General features: G+C 43.4%; 1 protein-coding gene across 1 annotated transcript in view; it reads left to right on the forward strand.

Moving 5' to 3' along the window:
* Nucleotides 1-21,572, forward strand: part of MSH3 (mutS homolog 3) — a 429,495-nt gene that overhangs the window by 320,664 nt on the left and 87,259 nt on the right. The window contains 2 exon segments of the mRNA XM_082257605.1: nucleotides 3,706-3,813; nucleotides 19,468-19,582. Of these exon segments, the coding sequence (XP_082113731.1) occupies nucleotides 3,706-3,813; nucleotides 19,468-19,582 (223 nt within the window).

The raw sequence follows: 21,572 nt of genomic DNA on the forward strand, positions 1-21,572 counted from the left end.
GTATCTCCATACAGCCTCAGGTATACTCCTGTATTTCCTGGACTGCTGCTCTATCTCTGAATATGGACCACTGTCTGTGACAGTTTGCTTCAACCATAAATCCATCCAACCTATCCCACTCACCTTGGATCCTCACAAGTTTTGATTACTGTGTATTAAAGCTTGCCAAGAACCTTTACCCATTGCCTCTCATTACAGATGTTGTGGAATTTTCCTCAGGTACAAAATACTTGTTAGTGATACCAAATCAGACAATATTTATAGCTATATATATATATATATATATATAATGAGATCAGAATAAGACTCCGAGTAGTTGAACAAAAAATGACCTGATTTATTACAGCGTGTTGGAGTTTAAATATACTATATGACGTATAAAAATGGGTTTGTTATTAAGATCTCACATACAAGAAATGGGTTGTTATTAAGATCTTTTGTCCAATCAAGGTTAGCAATTAGTTATGGTAAGCATAGGATTAATTCTATATTGTGATTTTCTGTCATCAGGGGAATTTTCTTGTGATGCTCATCAGGAGTTTCCCAAGGGACTTTTGTAGAAGATATTAATGGTTCTGCGGTCAAGCTGTCCAGACAGGGTTCCTCTTTATGAGAGATGGGGAGTATTTTTGCGGGCAGAAATATCTCAGCTTATATATATTTTTAGCTTTTGCAAGCTCAGTGACACATGTAAAGAAATCAAAAGAGAAATGAGATGAATTCCTTAAAGACATTTTGATCTAAATCAGCCATTTTGTATACAAATCAAGGCGTCTTGTATAGAAATCCGACATCTTGTATATGAGAAAGACATACTGCCACGTCACAGAGCTCTTTGATCGCCTGCTTGGAGCCAATTCAAATATTCACCAAACTAGGTCTGGCCTTCTTCTTTGGGGCTACATTGGAGATTTAGTTTGTATGCTGTGGTTGTGGTCCGAAAGACCATTTGCTTGTTTTACATTTGTTTAATAGCAGTGGAACTATTGTACTCACAACTCTTGACCTTAGCATAACACATCTGTTTAGCAAAGCTTTGGTGGATCCAGCACCATGCAATCTTTATTTTCCTAAGAACATCTAGAAGTCCACACCTCTTGCTCCAGCTTCTCCCCACCATCACAATTGTCCTGGAGGCAGCTGCTCCCCTGCCTCTGTCGAATCTGATAAACAGCAGTTCTGCAGAAGCTGGGAAGCTGTTGAAAGCTGCATGGGGTGAAATAGCCTTGGGAGGACACATTATGTATATTTTAACTGTAATTTAGCTGTTTGTGTGGAGTTTTGTTTTAGGAAGATCTTCATTTATATTTATCCCCATTAAAGGGTTACGAGTTAAGGGTTCATGTTTTATTTTATAAATGTTCTATGACATTGTCTCTTTATTACTATAACTTTACTTATGTTAAGAATTACCCCAACTCCATCTGTGGGAACGTACTATGTTTTTTTTTCCTGAATGTTGTGAATGAATAAATAAAAAAATAAAAAAAAAGGGGGGGGGGCAGTAAACTTTGCAATTAGGTCATATTTACTTTGTTTCTTTTTCGAAGTTTGACCTATAGCAGTAGATGTAGTGCGTGTTACAATTCGCTTCCCAGCACCTGAGTATTATTATGCAGGATTTGTGTAGCTTTTTACAACATGAGTAATCCGAGGACCCTACTCGTTAGAGTTTACAGTCTAAAAAGGAGGGTCAAGTGGTACAAAAGGTAATAAATGTGGGGGGCAGGGCTAATGGAGAAGATAAAAGTACAGTTGTTAGGTGGAGGCAGGAGAAGCTTCTCTAAAGAGAAGAGTTTTCTGGGATCTTGTCTTGTTTTAGGGAGTAAGTTATTTTTTAATAATAAGATGGTAGCAGAGATCTCTGTTGATTGGGTTTACATTGAGCCCTTTTTATAAAACCTGGGCCAATATAGGAACCAAAATGTACAACTAATATTTACTGGCGACATTCCTGGTATACTAATATCAATACATACGAAGCCCATGAAATGTTAAGCAGTTACAATTAACTAAAGGATCCACTGCGTGTGCAGCAAATACACAGCGGATCCTCCGGTTCATTAAATATTTTTAATGTTTTCAAGATTTGCCTGCTCATGGAAGTTACAAACCTATTATAAATGTAAGCAATGGCAGAATGTGCATGGGGTCCAACACTGTATTACATGCGAGAACCCAAGTGGGGGTTCCCAGCAGTTAGCTGTGGGAGGTAGCCCCATTGAAAGCAATGGTAGGGTACAAGCTCCTTCAGCTAATCGCCGCCACTGGAAAAAAATCGCTGTCTGCATCTAGGGCTAATCACTCGCAGGTGATCATTGCATAACTGATTATATAAAAAAATTTTTTGGGGATATTGCTGCGCTAAAACTGATCAGCATAGGATATGCTTACAATCAAAGTGAAAAATCACAAAGAACTGTAAATACACAAAATACATGAAATACTAAAAAGGTCACAATGACCATATGTATCATATACAGCTGCCAACACCTGATCCTATATTAGAGTATAAGGTCAAATAGCATGTAACAAAATATGGTGTAGCGCTAGTATACTAATTCTTTGAACTTAACAGTCCATATGAACAATAAACACAGATAATTGGAAGGATAGGTCCGTCAAAAGAAAGGAGGAAGGAAGTGCTCCCCAAATGACGACGTCAATTGGCTGACGAAACGCGTAGGAGGAGCCTGCGGCACGCCGAGCTGAGACACACGAGGGGACGCGGCGGCCATCTTCTTGGTTTGGAACCAGGTCCTAGGATTGCTCCCTCGAGATATATGCTGTAATATCTCCATCTAAATGTGAGTTGCCACCTACTTTTTGGTCTAAATAAATGTGTGACGGTATTTCACCATGGGAGTTGTCCCTTCTTTTTATTTATGTACTCACATCGAGTGGAGCCATTGAAATCTTCCTAGTGAGCTGGACTGTCATCTACTTGGTCCATCTGATTTCCATTACAAGCGGTCAATGATCTCTGTGGTGGGGATCATTGCGTTGCGGTAAGGGGCCATTTCTTCTACTTGGTGGTGGTCTCCATACACTGGATTTCAGGATGGTGAAAGTTTGATATGAGATTTGGGGAGCACTTCCTTCCTCCTTTCTTTTGACGGACCTATCCTTCCAATTATCTGTGTTTATTGTTCATATGGACTGTTAAGTTCAAAGAATTAGTATACTAGCGCTACACCATATTTTGTTACATAACTGATTATATGTCAGTGGCCACAATTAACTGCAGGAACCAGTAGACTCCCATTGCTTTCAATTGGGCTGCCTTCTACGGCTAATCGCCAAGAACCCTCCTTCCCCATGGGGTTCTTGCATGTGTTGCGCCTAATTGCAGGTTTGAATGTAGACTAATAAATAAGGTGAGCCTAAATCGAGGCTCATTTTGCTACCATGTGCCCAAAGGATTATAAAACTATTTTTTTTTCTTGCCAAACAATTATTTTGGAAACTAGAAGCAGACACCTAAACTGTTATACTGTATATCCACTGTTGAACTTCCTTTTTTTTTTTTTTTTCCATATGAAGTTATAGAAAAATGCATGAATGCCTTGTTTTGGCATGTTAATAGTTTCCTACTACATGTGCTCTTTAGTTTCCTGGAATTCACTTGGTTACCATAACATACATATTGTAGTAGTCTTACCTGTACATGATTCAAGTTTCTAATTAATGTTGTTTTATTTATAGCAAATTTGGAGAACATTATCATTCAGTGTCTAAAGCTGTTAATCACCTAGCAACTGCTGACTGCATTTTCTCTCTGGCGGAAGTAGCAAAACAAGGCGGTTATTGCAGGTAAATCCGTTTAGTGTCTGTATTTTTATTTGTACCCCTTATATTGTACATATAATATAAGGAACTTTACAAAAACCAGAGGGGAAAAAAAAGCGTGGGGATCACCCACAGCAATTGGATTTAAAATGTTTGAAAATTAGTTTCTACAGAAAATTACAGTAAATGTAACCATCATTAACCAGTTGCCGACCACCCGCCACAGTTTTACTGCGGCAAAGTGTCTCAAACTGACATAACTGTACATCGGTCGCCCGCGGGACTATGGGGGGGGCACGCACACGTGCCCGCCGTTCCTGCGATGTGCTGATTCGGTTCAGAACCGATCAGTCATCATGTCCAGGCCAATGATTTTTGGCCTGGACCTGGTGATCAGTTCTGACCAATTGCAGAACGCCCTGTGCCTGTGTAATGTAAACAAAGGCACAGGAAATGATGCAATCTTCTCTCCTTGAGCTCTTTTCGGTTCCAGCGTGAGAGAAGAGAACATCAGACAGTGCAAGCACTACACTGACACCAGTACACATAGGCATATTTGTCACCCCCTGATCACCTCCCACTTAACCCTTTCACTCCCTGTCAGTGTACACTATATACAGTATACAGATAATTTACTGATCACTGTATTAGTGTCACTTGTGACGCAAGTTAGTGTGAGAGGCAGTTAGTGGTAGTTAGCGACAGTCCCAGATAGGTTTAGGGTACCAGCCATATTTCCCCTAATAAATATTTAACCCCCAGTTAACCCCTTCTTTGCCCTGTCACAGTCTCACTATTAGTGTCACAGGTGAAATCAGTTAGCGTTAATGTTAGTGTCAATCCAGGACAGCGTCAGATTTGATTGCCAGTGACACACACACACTAAACACCTCCATTACTAGTATAGTGTCTGAACGGATCAATATCTTTGATCAGATCAGAACTATACCAGCGCCCCCAATAGTTTAGTATAGTGTTCCCAAAATGCAGCGTTAGCAGGATCAGCTCCGACACCTGCCAGCACCTGCGTTTAGCCCCTCCGCCCAGCCCCCAAGAAGTGCAGTATAGGGATTACTCTCACTTCCAATACACAGCACATAAACCACAGCATTAGCAGAGTCAGGCCTGATCTCTGCTAGCACTAGCAGTTACATTTTTGGTTCAAACAGTCCTTGACAACCAGGTGCTTTTTTACCTGTAAGTCACACTAGGTACCTATAAATTTATTGGCCAAAATGTCCAAACAGAGGTAGACTAGTGAAGAGGCCTACATGATGCTGAGCATGACAGATGAGAGCGATGGGGAAGCCTCACTGTCAGAATCAGGCTCAGTATTCGAACCTGTAGAGAGCAGCGGCACCCTGACAGCTCTGATGACGGAGTAGTGATCCGTGCGAAGGTCAGCCATACCCGACCCCCTTCTTCTGTTTGAGGTGGAACAATCGGAGGGTTCTCGTATGCAGTACAGTGTCCGTACTAGTGCCGTTTAACCTTCTGGTGAACTAGCAAGCACCAGCAGCCTAGTACATCCTGGTCATAGTCAAACCAGCACTGCAGTAACACTTGGTGATGTGGCGAGTCCCTTAAGTGCAGTTCAAGCTGGTGCAGTGGCTAGCACAAGTAGTGTCCCACAGCCACCAAGAATTCAAAGACAGGCCCGTAGAGCCCATAGTGTTCTTCCTAATGCGCTTGCAAATCTCGATTGGGAGCCCACCACTTCTACAGCGCCTATAGTTCCCCCATTCACTGGCCAACCCGGAATTCAGGTGGAAACAGACGATTTTACTCCCCTAGAATTTTTATGAGCTTTTTTCCACGGAAGATCTGTACAGATCTATTGTGGACCAAAGCAATTTATATGCCGATCATTTTATCTCCGCAAATACAAATTTGGCCCTTGCCAGAGAATTTACATGGAAACGTATCACTGTTTCCGAATTTCAAACCTTTCTGGGCTGATCCCTCATCATGGGCATTAGTAAAAAGAGTGAGTTGCGGTCATATTGGTCCACTGACCCAATTTACCATATGTCTGTGTTCTCTGCTGCCATGGGCAGGACTAGATACGAGCAAATCTTGCAGCTCATGAATTTTAATGACAATGAACTCTGTCATCCTCAGTGTGACCCTGGATATTACCAGCTCCACAAAATTCGGCCCCTTGTAAATCACCTCAACCAAAAGTTTGCAGCCTTGTATATGCCTCAACAAGCTGTCTGCATTGATGAGTCCCTGATTACATTTTCTGGCCGCCTTGTTTTCAACCAGTTTTCCCCAACAAGGGAGTGAGATATGGGGTCAAGATGTTTAAGCTCAGTGACAGGGCAACAGGCTATACATATCGTTTCCGGATTTACGAGGGAACAGATAGCAAAGTGGAGCCCCCCAACTGCCCAGACTACATGGGGAGTAGCTGTAAGATTGTTTGGGACTTGGTGTCACCCTTTTTCGAAAAGGGGTACCATTTATACGTGGACAGTTATTACACAAGAGGGTCACCTTTTTGATTCTGGAATTGGTACATGTGGCACAGTGCGACCTTATTGCAACGGCTTGTCGATTCCCAACTTAGACGAGGGGGGGGGGGGGGGAAGCCTGCTTGAAGTGTAATAAATTGCTTGCAGTGAAGTAGAGGGACACACGGAATGTTTTCGCTCTGTCCCCCATTCACGCAGATACAACAGTCCAAATTGCAATGATGGTGTTGTTGAGAAGCCCCTCTGTGTCCACGAATACAACCTTAACATGGGAGGGGTGGACTTCAACGACCAGATGATGTTGCCGTACTTAATTGCCTGTAAGGCCAGTTGCTGGCTCAAGAAAGTGTCCTGTATACTTATTCCAATTGGCTCTTCTGAATGCTTATGTGCTATACAAAGCGTCAGGAAGAAGTGGATCCTTCCTAAAATTCCAGGAAGAGATCCTCACAGCTCTTCTGTATCCAGAAGGTGCTCTGGCCCAAATTCACAATCCAGATGCAGTGAGCCGACTGCATAAGAGGCATTTTCCGGATGTACTCCCTAGTACCCCGACCCATAGAGCACCCCAAAGAAGATGTGTCTGTAGGATATAGGCAGGACACCCACTTTTTTTTGTTTATCCTGTCCTAGCCAACCTGGTCTCTGCATCGGGGACTATTTCCGTCGCTACCACACACTAATAAATTATTAGTATAGGGTAAAGCATGGCACAGTCTAGGGCAGACTTTTACACAGGGTCTCAAAAGGTGTTAGATGGCTATCGCATTTTGAGAGACCCTAGCCTGGAACGTTTAGGCCCCATGCACACGGGGCGTTAGAAAAAACGTACGTCAAAGTTAGTTCTGACGCCGGAAAAAGCAGCTGTAAAAACGTGCTTTCAGTAGCTTTTTCCATTGGCGTTATTGCACGTTTTGCCACGTTGCTTTTAGCAGCGTTTTTTTTTTCTTCCATTCAAAATCAATGGTTCCCTATGGGAGCCTATTGATTTGAATGGAGGTCGCACCGCAACACCGCAAGTCGGATCCGACTTGCGGGGCAACTTGCGCTGTGAGAATCTTGAGGGGGAACTCCACGCCAAAATGGGAAAAAAACGGCGTGGGGGTCCCCCCCAGGGTTCCAAACCAGGCCCTTCGGGTCTGTTATGGAATTTGAGGGTAGCCCCATGCCGAAAAAACGGCATGGGGTCCCCCCCAAAATCCATACCAAACCCTTATCCGAGCATGCAGCCCGGCAGGCCAGGAAAGGGGAGGGGACGAGCGAGCGGCCCCACCCCCCCTGGACCACACCAGGCCACATGCCCTCAACATGGGGGGGGTGTTGGTGCTTTGGGGCAGGGGGAGCTCTGCACCCCCCACCTCAAAGCACCTTGCCCCCATGTTGATGAGGACAAGGGCCTCATCCCCACAACCCTGGCCGGTGGTTGTGGGGGTCTGCGGGCAGGGGGCTCATCGGAATCTGGAAGCCCCCTTTAACAAGGGGGCACCCCAGATCCCGGACCCCCTCCCTATGTGAATGGGTATGGGGTACACTGTACCCCTACCCATTCACCCCATAAAAGGCAGTGTATGGAAATAACGACAAGAGACGTTTTGGAAAGTTTATTAAAAATCTTCATCCGACTCTTCTTGTCTTCTCCTCTCCGGGGTCTTCTCCGGGGTCTTCTGCTCTTTTGCTGTTCGCCCTTCTTGTCTTCTCCTCTCTGGGGTCTTCTCCGGGGTCTTCTGCTCTTTTGCTGTCCGCCCTTCTTGTCTTCTCCTCTCCGGGGTCTTCTGCTCTTTTGCTGTCCCCCTCTTCTTGTGTTCTTGTCTCCGGGGTCTTCTGCTGTCCCCTCTTCTGCTGTCCTCTCTTCTTTTCTTCTCCTCTCCGGTCTTCTGCTCTTTTGCTGTCGGCTGTCGGCTGTCGGCTGTCTTCTTCCTCCGGTCCTCCTCCGACGACGTCTCCGCTGATTATGCCCATCTCCGGTCTCTTCAGCTTATTATATAGCCATTAGGGGCGTGGCCCCGATGACGTCATCTGGAGACCCCGCCCCCTCATGTCACAGATGACGTCATATGTGACATGAGGGGGCGGGGGCCTCCAGATGACGTCATCGGGGCCACGCCCCTAATGGCTATATAATAAGCTGAAGAGACCGGAGATAGGCATAATCAGCGGAGACGTCGTCGGAGGAGGACCGGAGGAAGAAGACAGCCGACAGCCGACAGCAAAAGAGCAGAAGACCGGAGAGGAGAAGAAAAGAAGAGAGGACAGCAGAAGAGGGGACAGCAGAAGACCCCGGAGAGAAGAACACAAGAAGAGGGGGACAGCAAAAGAGCAGAAGACCCCGGAGAGGAGAAGACAAGAAGGGCGGACAGCAAAAGAGCAGAAGACACCGGAGAAGACCCCGGAGAGGAGAAGACAAGAAGGGCGGACAGCAAAAGAGCAGAAGACCCCGGAGAGGAGAAGACAAGAAGAGTCGGATGAAGATTTTTAATAAACTTTCCAAAACGTCTCTTGTCGTTATTTCCATACACTGCCTTTTATGGGGTGAATGAGTAGGGGTACAGTGTACCCCATACCCATTCACATAGGGAGGGGGTCCGGGATCTGGGGTGCCCCCTTGTTAAAGGGGGCTTCCAGATTCCGATGAGCCCCCTGCCCGCAGACCCCCACAACCACCGGCCAGGGTTGTGGGGATGAGGCCCTTGTCCTCATCAACATGGGGGCAAGGTGCTTTGAGGTGGGGGGTGCAGAGCTCCCCCTGCCCCAAAGCACCAACACCCCCCCATGTTGAGGGCATGTGGCCTGGTGTGGTCCAGGGGGGGTGGGGCCGCTCGCTCGTCCCCTCCCCTTTCCTGGCCTGCCGGGCTGCATGCTCGGATAAGGGTCTGGTATGGATTTTGGGGGGGACCCCATGCCGTTTTTTCGGCATGGGGCTACCCTCAAATTCCATAACAGACCCGAAGGGCCTGGTTTGGAACCCTGGGGGGGACCCCACGCCGTTTTTTTCCCATTTTGGCGTGGCGTTCCCCCTCAAGATTCCCACAGCGCAAGTCACCCCGCAAGTCGGATCCGACTTGCGGTGTTGCGGTGCGACCTCCATTCAAATCAATAGGATCCCATAGGGAACCATTGATTTTGAATGGAAGAAAAAAAAACGTATAACGTGGCTTAACGCACGTTAAGCAACGTTATAGCAAAGTTATTCAGCTTTTAGCAGCGTCAGGCGTTTTTAACGCTGTAACGCTGGTCCTCAGAACGCGCAGGTGGTGGGTTCTTGTTGCAGCCTAAAAACGTCTAAGCCACTTACAGCTCAAAAACGTCTGAGTGTGCATGAGGCCATAGAATAACATGGAGGGGCGTTTTTAGGCTGCAAAAAGAAAACGCCTGACGCTGCTTACAGCGGCGTTAAAAACGTCCCGTGTGCATGGGGCCTTAACGTTTTTTTACACTTACAAAAATAAATAAATAATAAAAACCAAAATGCCAAAAATAGTTGTCGCTTTAGTAAGTTAATTTTCTGTTCTTACTGTTTTACTGTACTTTATAATATACTGCTATACTGTAAAGTTTTATTGTTACTGTTTTTCATTGTTAACCATAGTTTTTTTTTTTGGCAGATACCACCATTCTACTGTTTTACTGCACTGTATACTATTATATTGTAATGTTTTATTGTTACTGGTTTTATTGTTAATCATTGTTTGCTTTGCAGGTATGCCCATCAGCTGCAGCAATGATTTATTTATTCTGACATCAACAGCACGTGCTCTCGGCATATACGTAAATCAATGATTGCTGCGCTGTAGGAAATTATTTCACCACCACAGTTAAAAAAAAAAAAAAAAAAAAAGAGCATATATGGCGAAGCATAGGGAATGGGCTGGACACAGAGAGCGGATCTCCCCTATGCTTCGCCCTTTATTTTTTAACACTTTTCTTGGCAGAGATTTATTCATCCACATCGATCGATGCGAATGGAGGAATCTGCTGTGTTGTTTTTTTTTTTACCTTCAGCCCATAGGCTGAAGTTCAAAAAAGAAAATTGTATGTATGCCCATCATTAGAAGTGGGTGGATGCTGGGAGGTCTAATGGTGTGCATACCACACACTTTCTGAAAGAGATTTCATCATCCGCATTGATCGATGTGAATGGAGGAATCTGTTAGGTTCTCTTTTTTTTTTTTTTTTTTTTTTTTCGTTCAGCCCACAGGCTGCATGAAAAAAAGAAAGAACCTTACAATATAATTAATTATCTCAGATGAGTAAGAGTGTTTTAAAATTGCCAACATCCCTAGTCTAATTGTATGTACGTAAGAAATACCTCCTCTTGGTTGTGACTTTAAAGGCAATAATATGACCACATAAATATATATATATAACAGAATATCATTTATTTCCAAAAATATGAATTGTTAAAAAACATGATTACATAAGCCATGATTGTATTCAACAAGCAGCCAAGATGACATATCCTATATATTACAATGTTACTTAAGAAGTGGTTTACCCCAGCCACTGCTGGACACATAATATGGTAGTTGGATTGACCAAGTATTTCAGAAAGGATGGAGATATCCAAAACCTTACAATATATGCCCAACAAGGGTCAGCAACGTACTGATATGTCGCTAAATTTTGAGTGATCATACCAGGTTGATGCCTGCAGATTTAGGCATCATCTTGGTATTGTTTTTTACGGTCAGCAGTTGGCTTTCATGTAAAAGCAATCCTAGCGGCTAATTAGCCGCTGGACTGCATTTACAAGCAGGGGAAAGCATTTTATCACACCAATCTTGGTGGGAGAGCGAGCAGTTGTTGACATCTGGGGGAGGAGCCTGCATGGCTCGAACGTGAGCGGCGGGAACAGCTGAGGTGCCAACCTACATGACGCAATGGAGCTTCGGGATCTAGCCGCCTCGCTCCATCTCGAGGCCTGGGACACCCGCTGACAGCTGGCTTCCTCCGTCTCCCGCTACCTCAGGTTCTCAGGATACTCAGAGGAGACTGCCGCAGCCCATTGGGGCTGTGTGGCTCGCACCCTCGTATCTCGAAGGTGAATGTAGGCAGCCGGCCTCCCCGCCAACTCGTGCTTCCTGGACTGTTTGGTGGAGGACTGCTACGGTCCGGACGGTTCGGTTGACGACTTCACTGACGGAAGTCTCTTCGTGTGTGTAAAGTAATGGATGCCAGGTGAATAGGGAGGGGAAGCCCCCCACCTTAGCCTGCAGATATCAGGTGTTGCTGGCTTGGTAGCTGCAGGAGAATGCATATGGATCTGCGGAGGGGATGACTGAAGCAGCTGACAGACATTTTTTTTTTTCCTCCCCATTGATCCATGGCCACTGATCCACTCATCCTCTACAAAGTGGTGAGATCTTTTCTTTATTTTTTTTGTCCTTTGGTCTCTACCTTTCTGCAAATTCTCTTATTGACTCCTTTTTGGGTTTTGACGACATTGGTGACCCCTTAATAAGGCGAAAACATTTAAAGGGGACAGTAAAAACAAAGTTTATACAAAGCAAACAGGCAGATCAGCAAGAGGTGGTGCAGCAGCAAAGTCGCAGAAAGTAAACGTCAGCCCTAATACAATTAAAACAATTTAAAATTCATGAAGATAGCTTGGAAAAGGTACCACCTGATAAGCCGCAAGGAGCCGTTTGAAACAGACGGAAGTGAAAAGTGATTTAAACAGGACATCAACAGGCCTGATTCCCGGGGAACAAACCAAGCCAGAACAAGAGATAAAAACAGGTATATACTGCGCTAAATCAAAGAAAAATAGTGTTTTGATATTACCAGCTGCTGGCATAAGAAAGTTGTTGTACCTCAACCCAGTAGAATGAAAACAAGAGTATGCAGCGCTTGGTGGAAAACACAAAAAAATGAGCAATCTATATTAGATACATAGTGTCACAATATATCAATGTACACTAGAAAAACAGTGAAAGAAGAGTCCGTGGAGAGGAAAAACGTCCAACAGGAAGCTCAGGTGGTGTGTTGAATAGATGTGACCTTCACCAAAACACCCAAAGTAATAGCCTCTTACCAGACTTATATGATCCCCATGACAGAGATCATATAGCGCTTGCAACAAGGGCTCCTCACACTCCACAGCACTCCTCGATTCTTGTACATGTAAAGGATCACCTCCAGCAAAGAACTGCCTTAGTACCATCAAACAATATCCTCTCGTGGGGACATATAGTCATGTCACATGTAGGAAAAAGAGACCTCGCATGGTGTAATACGTTCAAGATATTACTTTTAATAAGAAGTAGATTTTACACTCACATGTGAATCACGACATATAGGCATCAAGTTATGGTCTTGCGGGGATCTCCAGATGAAATGTGCGGTAGCTGCAGCCCGGTCTCCTGAGTGAAGTAACAGGACACTAAAGACCGGTGATCGTCTGCTTTATGCACACCCTTTAGTGTCCTGTTACTTCACTCAGGAGACCGGGCTGCAGCTACCGCACATTTCATCTGGAGATCCCCGCAAGACCATAACTTGATGCCTATATGTCGTGATTCACATGTGAGTGTAAAATCTACTTCTTATTAAAAGTAATATCTTGAACGTATTACACCATGCGAGGTCTCTTTTTCCTACATGTGACATGACTATATGTCCCCACGAGAGGATATTGTTTGATGGTACTAAGGCAGTTCTTTGCTGGAGGTGATCCTTTACATGTACAAGAATCGAGGAGTGCTGTGGAGTGTGAGGAGCCCTTGTTGCAAGCGCTATATGATCTCTGTCATGGGGATCATATAAGTCTGGTAAGAGGCTATTACTTTGGGTGTTTTGGTGAAGGTCACATCTATTCAACACACCACCTGAGCTTCCTGTTGGACGTTTTTCCTCTCCACGGACTCTTCTTTCACTGTTTTTCTAGTGTACATTGATATATTGTGACACTATGTATCTAATATAGATTGCTCATTTTTTTGTGTTTTCCACCAAGCGCTGCATACTCTTGTTTTCAAGCACAAATATCAAGTGATCAACTGCTTACAATGGGAGAAATGGCTGTCATGCTTGCGGTATTAGAAAAGTCTTTAAAAGCTGACTTAACAATTCGCAAAGATGTGACTCATTTATTGCAGAAGATGTGTAGAAGATCTGGAAAAAAAGACAAGAAAGCTATATTCAGACAATAAAGGATCTAAAAGGACAGTTAAAAGAACTAAGAGTGGAATATAGAGACCTCGCTTATAAGTTGGAGAATAGGAGTAGGAGGAAAATTTTGAGAATACGTTATCTACCAGAACACCATGGTGAAGACCTATTTGATAAAATGAGAAAGATCTTTAACCCATTGTTGGATGGAGGAGAAATGGATGGGATGAAGATTGAGAGAGTACACCGGCTTAGGAGACCAGGAAACATTTCCGCGGAAACCCCCAGAGATATTATAAGATTCCAGAGCTACTCAGACAAGGCCCAGATTTGGACAAGCCTTAAAAGGAAACCATCTATAAGTTAAGTGCGAATATACAGATCTAGCACAGGCTACGTTAAGAAGGAGTCTACTGAGACCACTCATGGAATCATTGCAAAATCAAGGAATACAATATAACTGGGGCTTTCCAGCTCATCTGATAGGTAAAAGAGATGGACGTTCAGCAAGATTAAGATTCCCTGAGGAAACCCAAGACTTTTGTGGAAAACTAGATATCCCCATTCCGGGAATGCCAGGCTGGTGTGACGGGCTTCAAATAGAGGAGACAACGAGAAGAACAGTGGCGATTAGCCTCAAAAAAGAAAAACTGAACTTAATAGATTTGATCGGGTGGATGGAGAAGTGGGTGAGGGGTTGGAGGTGGCGGGGGTTAGGGGAGCGAGGTGGCAGAGGAAGGAGAAACAAGAAGACGGAAGAGTGACTTTGGTTTGGCAGCTTAGCTGGGCCCAGATTCCTTTCACCTAATTGGGATGGAGGGAAGTTCACGAACAGGCAAGTAGAGCATCACCCTGAGGCAAAGGAGTAAAGGGTGGGAAGAGCAAATTGGTAAACCTTCTAACTTCTACTTCAAGATCATAAGTCGGTCAGAACAACACCAAGTTGGGAAGGGTGGAGGGAGTGGGAGGGGGGACATGGGGGGAGAAGAGAAGGGTTACAGTATATGGGTGGGGAAAGGGAAAATATAGTTTGTGCAGAATTTGTGGCTTGCTAGTCGAGGTCGCCACCAATATCAAATTTAATTATGGTTCCCTGTGGAAGCAATAATAATAACAAAAGTGCAGCGCTAATAATTTAAAACATCATGAATGCAATGACAAAAACCTCATCCAACGGAATGAGAAAAACATAAAAAAATAAAAATAAGTGACTAAAGTCCCAAAGAATAAGTGGATAAATAGTGAAAGTCCAAAAAAAAAAACAAAACGCTGAATCCAAAGGAAATAGTGTGATAACAATCCTTCCTTCCTGTGACACCCAGGGAATGTGTGGAACGGGGACACCACAGTGCACAAGTGCAAGGAGCAGCTTACCAGAGTGCCATGGCTACTCAAATGAATGAGAGAGCCTCGCCAAGTAAAAATTATCACATAGATCTCAGGGACTCCAAGGGACCATGGGTAGCGCCGTGGAATGGTTAAATCCTCAAGGTAGCTCCGTGATGGTCAGGTGAATATATGGAAAGGAATATACAGAAGACCATAGTGTAATCCCGTAAACAACATACATAAAGTTTATTAAAAGAACTACTCACAATGATATGGTACAGGCAAGCACATAGACAATGGTGGCTGGGGATCCAATCGCGGCGTCCCACGTGTGTCCAGTCAGCAGAAACAATAGAAGGCCGGCTCAGTAATGAGGCATGTGGACGTTGCGTCTGGAGTCGCCAAGGCAATTCCGCTGGATGAGGTTTTTGTCATTGCATTCATGATGTTTTAACCACTCTGCAACCGCTCACAGTAATACTACTGCGGCAGAGTGGTTCGTTATCGTCCAGCCACGTAGTATTAACGTGACTGGACACTCCCCCTTCTGGGCGGCGCTTGCGCGCCGCCGGAGGCTCGCTCCCGCTGTTTTCATTCACAGCGGGAGTCGGGCCAGGGGAGGAGCAGCGGTGATCGCCGCTGCTCTTACCCGATCGTCGGGGATCGAGTCTGGAGATCCGCCCGCTGTGTGTAAACACAGCGGGCGGATCTCCATAGTGACAGGGAGTGACAGATCGGACTGTTCAGCATAGCTGGACATCCGATCTGTCCATGAATCACATAGTCACCTCCCCCCCTACACGTCAGTAAGCACCAGGCATACATTAACCCCTCCCTCTCCAATAAAATTAACCCCTTCCCTGCCAGTGTCATTTTTACAGTAACAGTGCATATATATAGCACTGATTACTGCAGTAATGTCACTGGTACCCCCAAAAGTGTCAAAAATGTCAGTCAGGGGTCCGGTCTGTCCGCCGCAATGTCGCAGTCCCGCAAAAAAAATCGCAGATCGCCGCCATTACGCGTTAAAAAAAAAACACCAAAAATGACAGAAATCTTTCCCTTTGTTAGTAAACGCAATAACTTTTGCGCAAACCAATCAAAATACGCTTATTGCGATTTTTTTTACCAAACATATGTAGCATAAAACAAATTGGCCAAAAACTTTTAAAAAAATTGGTTTTTACTTCTTTTTTGGGGGGAATTTCATATAAAAAAATGTGAAAAATATTGTTATTTTTTCAAAATAAACGCTCTTTTTTTGTTTATAGCGCAAAAAGTAAAAATCGCACAGGTGATCAAATACCACCAAAAGAAAGCTCTGTTTGTGGGAAAAAAAGGACGTAAATTTCGTTTGGGTACGGCGTCGCACGACCGCGCAATTGTCAGTTGAAGTCGCACAGCGCCGAATCGCAAAAAGTGGCCTGGACGGAAGACAGCAAAATCCTCCGGTTGTAAAGTGGTTAAATTATTAGCGCTGCACTTTTGTTATTATTATTGTACTTTTGGTCACTGTCTGTAGATCTTGTGCCAGCTGCTTTCTTGTTATTTGCACTCAATTTTTCACTATTGTTCATCATTTTCTAGCGCAGAATACCCCCCTTTTTTTATATTCCCTGTGGAAGCGCTGTACAGGTGGTCCCCCCCCATTCCCTCTTTCGGCTTACCCTTACCTTACAAGTGGGGAGAGGTCTGAGGAGACCAAGACTAAATGAGTTGGCTGAAAATACTATCATATAATGTCAGAAGACTAAATATGCCAACTAAAAAGACATAAAATATTATGATTTTGAGTCTATTTTCAACCTAAAAAAGGTCCAAATAGCTCATCTTTATTAATACCAGCCCATACTAGTACCCCACCTACACCTTGCTGGCTTGGGAGTTGAAGTGGAGCTCTGTGCCTGTTACTGATCCATCCACAGGCCCATGCAGAAGTCACTTCCATCTCATCAGTCCATATAACCTTAGAAAAATCTGTCTTCAGATATTTCTTGGCCCAGTCTTGTCTTGTTCAGTGGTGGTCGGGTTTCATCCTTCTTTACCTTGACCATGTTTCTGAGCACTGAACATCTTGTACTTCTGGCCACTCCAGGTAGGTTGTAGTTCTGGAATATGACTGCACTGGAGGGTAATGGGTTCCTGCTAGCTTCACGTTTGATTCTTCTCAAATCTTTGGCAGTTAATTTGAGTCTTTTTTTTTTTTTTTTTTCTTATCCCTTTTCTTGCGACCCTGTTGACTATTTGCAACAAAACGTTTGATGGTTTTGTGATCACGCCCTATTATCTTAGCAATTTCAAGAGTGCTGCATCCCTCTGAAAGACTTTTCACAATTTTTTACTTTTCAGAGTCCGTTAAATCTCTCTTTTGGACCATTTTTCCTGAGGAAAAGAAACTGCATCATAATTATGCACACCTTGATATAAGGTGTTGATCACCTTAGGCCACACCCTCCCCCATTACACAAATACACATCACCTGATATGCTTAAATCTAATAAGTATTTACGTTTATACAGCTTGGCATTGGACAATATGCAAAAAAAATGATGATTTAGTCAAAATACTCACTTAATATTTGTGCACAGTGTATAACATTTTAAGAAAAATAGGAAACCTGGAGTTGGGAATAATACTTTTGATGTGCAGTATTATTTTTATTTCTGTAATCCTTGATGTTGTTTATCTTCCCAATGAGAGTTTGCCTCCCCTCATTAGGCAGAATACTAGCATATGCTTGAAATGGATAAGCCTGAAGAGGACAACCTTTTTAGTTCAGCTAGTATAATTCCCCGAGCATTTACTCTAATTCTTAAGGTTGAAACCAGACTTGCATCAGAAGTTCCTGCTCTATGTGTAAATACACTGCTAAAAAAAGGAACTTTTTAATCAGAGTATAGCATCCATTAAATTCCTGGGATATTGATCTGGTCAGTTAAGTAGCAGAGGGGGTTATTAATCAGTTTCAGCTGCTTTCATGTTAATGAAATTAACAACAGGGGCACCAGATGGGCTACAAAGAGGCGACTTCCAAAACAGAATGGTTTTACAAGTGGAGGCCACTGAATTGTTTTCCCCTACTCATCTTTTCTGACTGTTTTTCACTAGTTTTGCATTTGGCTAGGGTCAATTGCACTACTGGTAGCATGAGGCGATACCTGGACCCTATAGAGGTTGCACAGGCAGTCCAACTCCTCCAGGATGGCACATCAGAACGTGCCATTGCCAGAAGGTTTGCTGTGTCTCCCACCACAGTCTCAAGAGCATGGAGGAGATTCCAGGAGACAGGCAGTTACTCTAGGAGAGCTGGACAGGGCCAAAGAAGGTCCTTAACTCATGAGAATGAGCACTGCCAGGGCCCTACAAAATGACCTCCAGAAGGCCACTGGTGTGAATGTCTCTGACCAAACAATTAGAAACAGACTTCATGAGGGTGACCTGAGGGCCCGACATCCTCTAGTGGGCACTGTGCTCACTGAGCGAGATTGGCATTTGCCATTGAACACCAGAATTGGCAGGTCCGCCACTGGCACCCTGTGCTTTTCACAGATGAGAGCAGGTTCACCCTGAGCATGTGACAAACGTGAAAGGGTCTGGAGAAGGTGTGGAGAACATTATGCTGCCTGTAACATTGTTCAGCATGACTATTTTGGTGGTGGGTCAGTGATGGTCTGGGGAGGCATATCCATGGAGGGATGCACAGACCTCTACAGGCTAGAAATTGCACCCTGACTGTCAATAGGTATTGGGATCAAATCTTTGGACCCATTGACAGACCCTACATTAGTGCAGTGGGTTCTGGGTTCCTCCTTGTGCACAGCAATTCCTGGCCTCGTGTCCAGAGTATGCAGCCAGTTCCTGGAGTATGAAGGAATTGATACAATTGAATGCCCCCCACGCTCGTCTGATCTAAATCCAATAGAACACCTCTGGGACATTATGTTTTGGTCCATCTGACGCCACCAGGTTGCACCTCAGTCTGTTTAGGAGCTCAGTGATGCCCTTGTCCAGATTTGGGAGGAAATACCCCAGTACACCATCTGTCGTCTCAAAAGGAGCATGCCCCGAAGTTGTCAGGCATGCATACCAGCACGTGAAGGCCATACAAACTACCATTTTGAGTTGCTGCAATGAAATTTCCTCCAAATGGACTAGCCTGCTGCATCATTTTTTACTTTGATTTTTGGGTGTCTTTGAATTCAGCCCTCTAGGTTGAACACTTTCATTTCCATCAAACGATGTGGCATCCTTTCCTTCCTAACACATTACCCAGTCCATATCAGTATAGATATCCAGCATGATATTTTTCCCCATTTGAGATCTGATGTGTTTTCAAAGTGTTCCTTTAATTGAACACATTGTATATTTTTGGTGTTTCGAATAGATATACAGAATATAGAGGGCACTGGGTGGGTGTCGCCAATGTTGTGATGCCTGACAAAGTTAGCAGAGTGGTAGCATGAACTCTGAAGAACTTCAAACTTTAAAACAGCCTATATTATAGCACAGCAGGTGTGGATCTTTGACAGGCAAAAAAAAAGTTTGTTTTTAAAAGTTGCCCTATAAGTTTTTCCCCTTCATAAGCAAATGACATCTGCATTCTGATTAGTTGCTTCAGACAGGGCTGATATCTTATTTTTTGATAAATCAAGTTGTATTTCTGAAGTGATGGACACTTTTACCTATTTAAAATGTGGCAGAACTGTAGGATGCTATGCTATCTTAACAAAATAGCATGTAATTCTTAGTGTAAATGTGTTTACAGGCCTACGGTTCATGACCAGGGATGTGAAATAGTCATTAAAAATGGTAGACATCCGGTAATTGACTTACTTCTAGAAGAACAAAATCAGTACGTTCCGAACAGTACCAGCCTCTCGGTAAGTAAAGATCCAAAAGAAAATCTGTAGTCGTATTCATCAGTTATTATAATATAAATATGTTGCAAATTTATCAGTTAGTCTTGCATTACGGATGCTGATATGTACAAAGGTAAGAACAAATTGCACAAAATTTTGTTTTAAGTATACAATCGTCTAAAAGGCAAATTCCTTTTATTTCATCTGCACATGATTGGGTATTCAAATTGGACACAGTTACAATTTATTAAGAATCTTAACTGTGTCAAGTAAATCAGCTTTGTGGTATGTTGCACAATTTCAATATTTATTTTAAATTAATTTTTCCATTATACCAGTAACAAGTATAACAGTTACAGGAACAACTATGCAAAACATCTCAATGCATGACATAATTAGACAATAATGTGAATTCATCTTTAGATGTTGTTCATACTTTTCAAGAAAAATGTCATCTGTAAAAATGTACCTTTTTGTAGGAAGTGACATGGCAAAAATGATCACAGTAAAGCATCTTTGTTGTTTGACATGCACTGTAGGTAACCTTTTAGAAAAAAAAAAAATAATAAATCCACATATTTTTGCAGGAAAAAAAATGTGACTTCATTTTTTTTTTTTTTTTTCTGATGAGCCTGTAGAGGCTCCCACAATCAGTAGATCGATATAAGGCTTCTGCAGACACTGCCTCCAGCTTGCCTGCTCATAACTCCAAATGGGCAGACAGTAACAAAGCTGGAGGAAGTGTCAATTAACTACAAGGTCCCCTCATCCGCACCCTCACAGCACATTTCAAACTACAAGCTGTTTGCCTTTCACCCAATAAAATGTAGCACTGCTGTAAACGTATACCTTTATAAATCAGCAATTGAACAGAAGAGAGTCCATTGTGCTGGAAAATGTGTACTTTTTTTTTTTTTTTCTACGTTTTTTAACCAAAATTTCTTAATATCCACCCCTTGTACAAATAAATATGTGCTGTTCTTGTGCTTCTTATTAAAATGTCCAATTATATTTCAGTGTTAAAAAAACAATCAAAGAAATGTTCGATGTAGTCTCGAAATCAATACATTATAAATAAGTTAAACCCCAGTGCCTATAAAGGAATAAGTGCTCGGTGATGTAAAACGTCACTATTTGTGCTTAATATGCGTTCATATTGTTTACCAATGCATTTTTTATAAGTCAAATATGTGCCTTTCCCTTTAAGGGGTTACAGCTTCACTCTTCCTGCTTCCACTATCGGGATTTCTTTTTTCCTCCAATTCCACTTTTCACCTTGTAGCACATTTTGGCAACTCTTTCCCCTTAAATGGGTAATCGCTCCAAACTTCACTTTATGGTAATCCACTAGACTCCTCTCAAAGTAAACACATAAGGTCCCAACATAAGGGGGAGTGCAGACCCTGGAGCATGATCCACTCTAAATATGTAATTTTCACATAGTTCAGGTTTAGTCCCTAGAAACAGGCCATGTGAGGAAGGGGTTGTCATGTGGCTTGTGGTTGTGGTTTTAACAAATCTTGCTTTGTGCACTGGTGCACAATCATGTTGGAACAGGAAGGGGCCATCCCCAAACTGTTCCCACAACGTTGGGAGCATGAAATTGTCCAAAATGTCTTGGTATGCTGATGCCTTAAGAGTTCCCTTCGCTGAAACTAAGGGGTCAAGCCCAACCCCTGAAAAACAACTCCACACCATAATCCTCCCTCCACCAAATAATTTTTGAACAGTGCACAAAGCAAGGTCCATAAAGACATGGATGAGCGGGTTTGGGGTGGAGGAACTTGACTGGTCTGCACAGAATCCTGACCTCAACCCAATAGAGAACACCTTTGGGATGAATTAGAGCGGAGACTGCAAGCCGGGGCTTCTTGTCCAACATCAGTGCTTGACCTCACAAATGCGTTTCTGGAAGAATGGTCAAACATTCCCATAGACACACTCCCAAACCTTGTGGACAGCCTTCTCAGAAGAGTTGAAGCTGTTATAGCTGCAAAGGGTGGGCCAACTA

This window comes from Pelophylax lessonae (assembly GCF_965119305.1).
Source record: "Pelophylax lessonae genome assembly, chromosome: 1".
Lineage (NCBI taxonomy): Eukaryota > Metazoa > Chordata > Amphibia > Anura > Ranidae > Pelophylax > Pelophylax lessonae.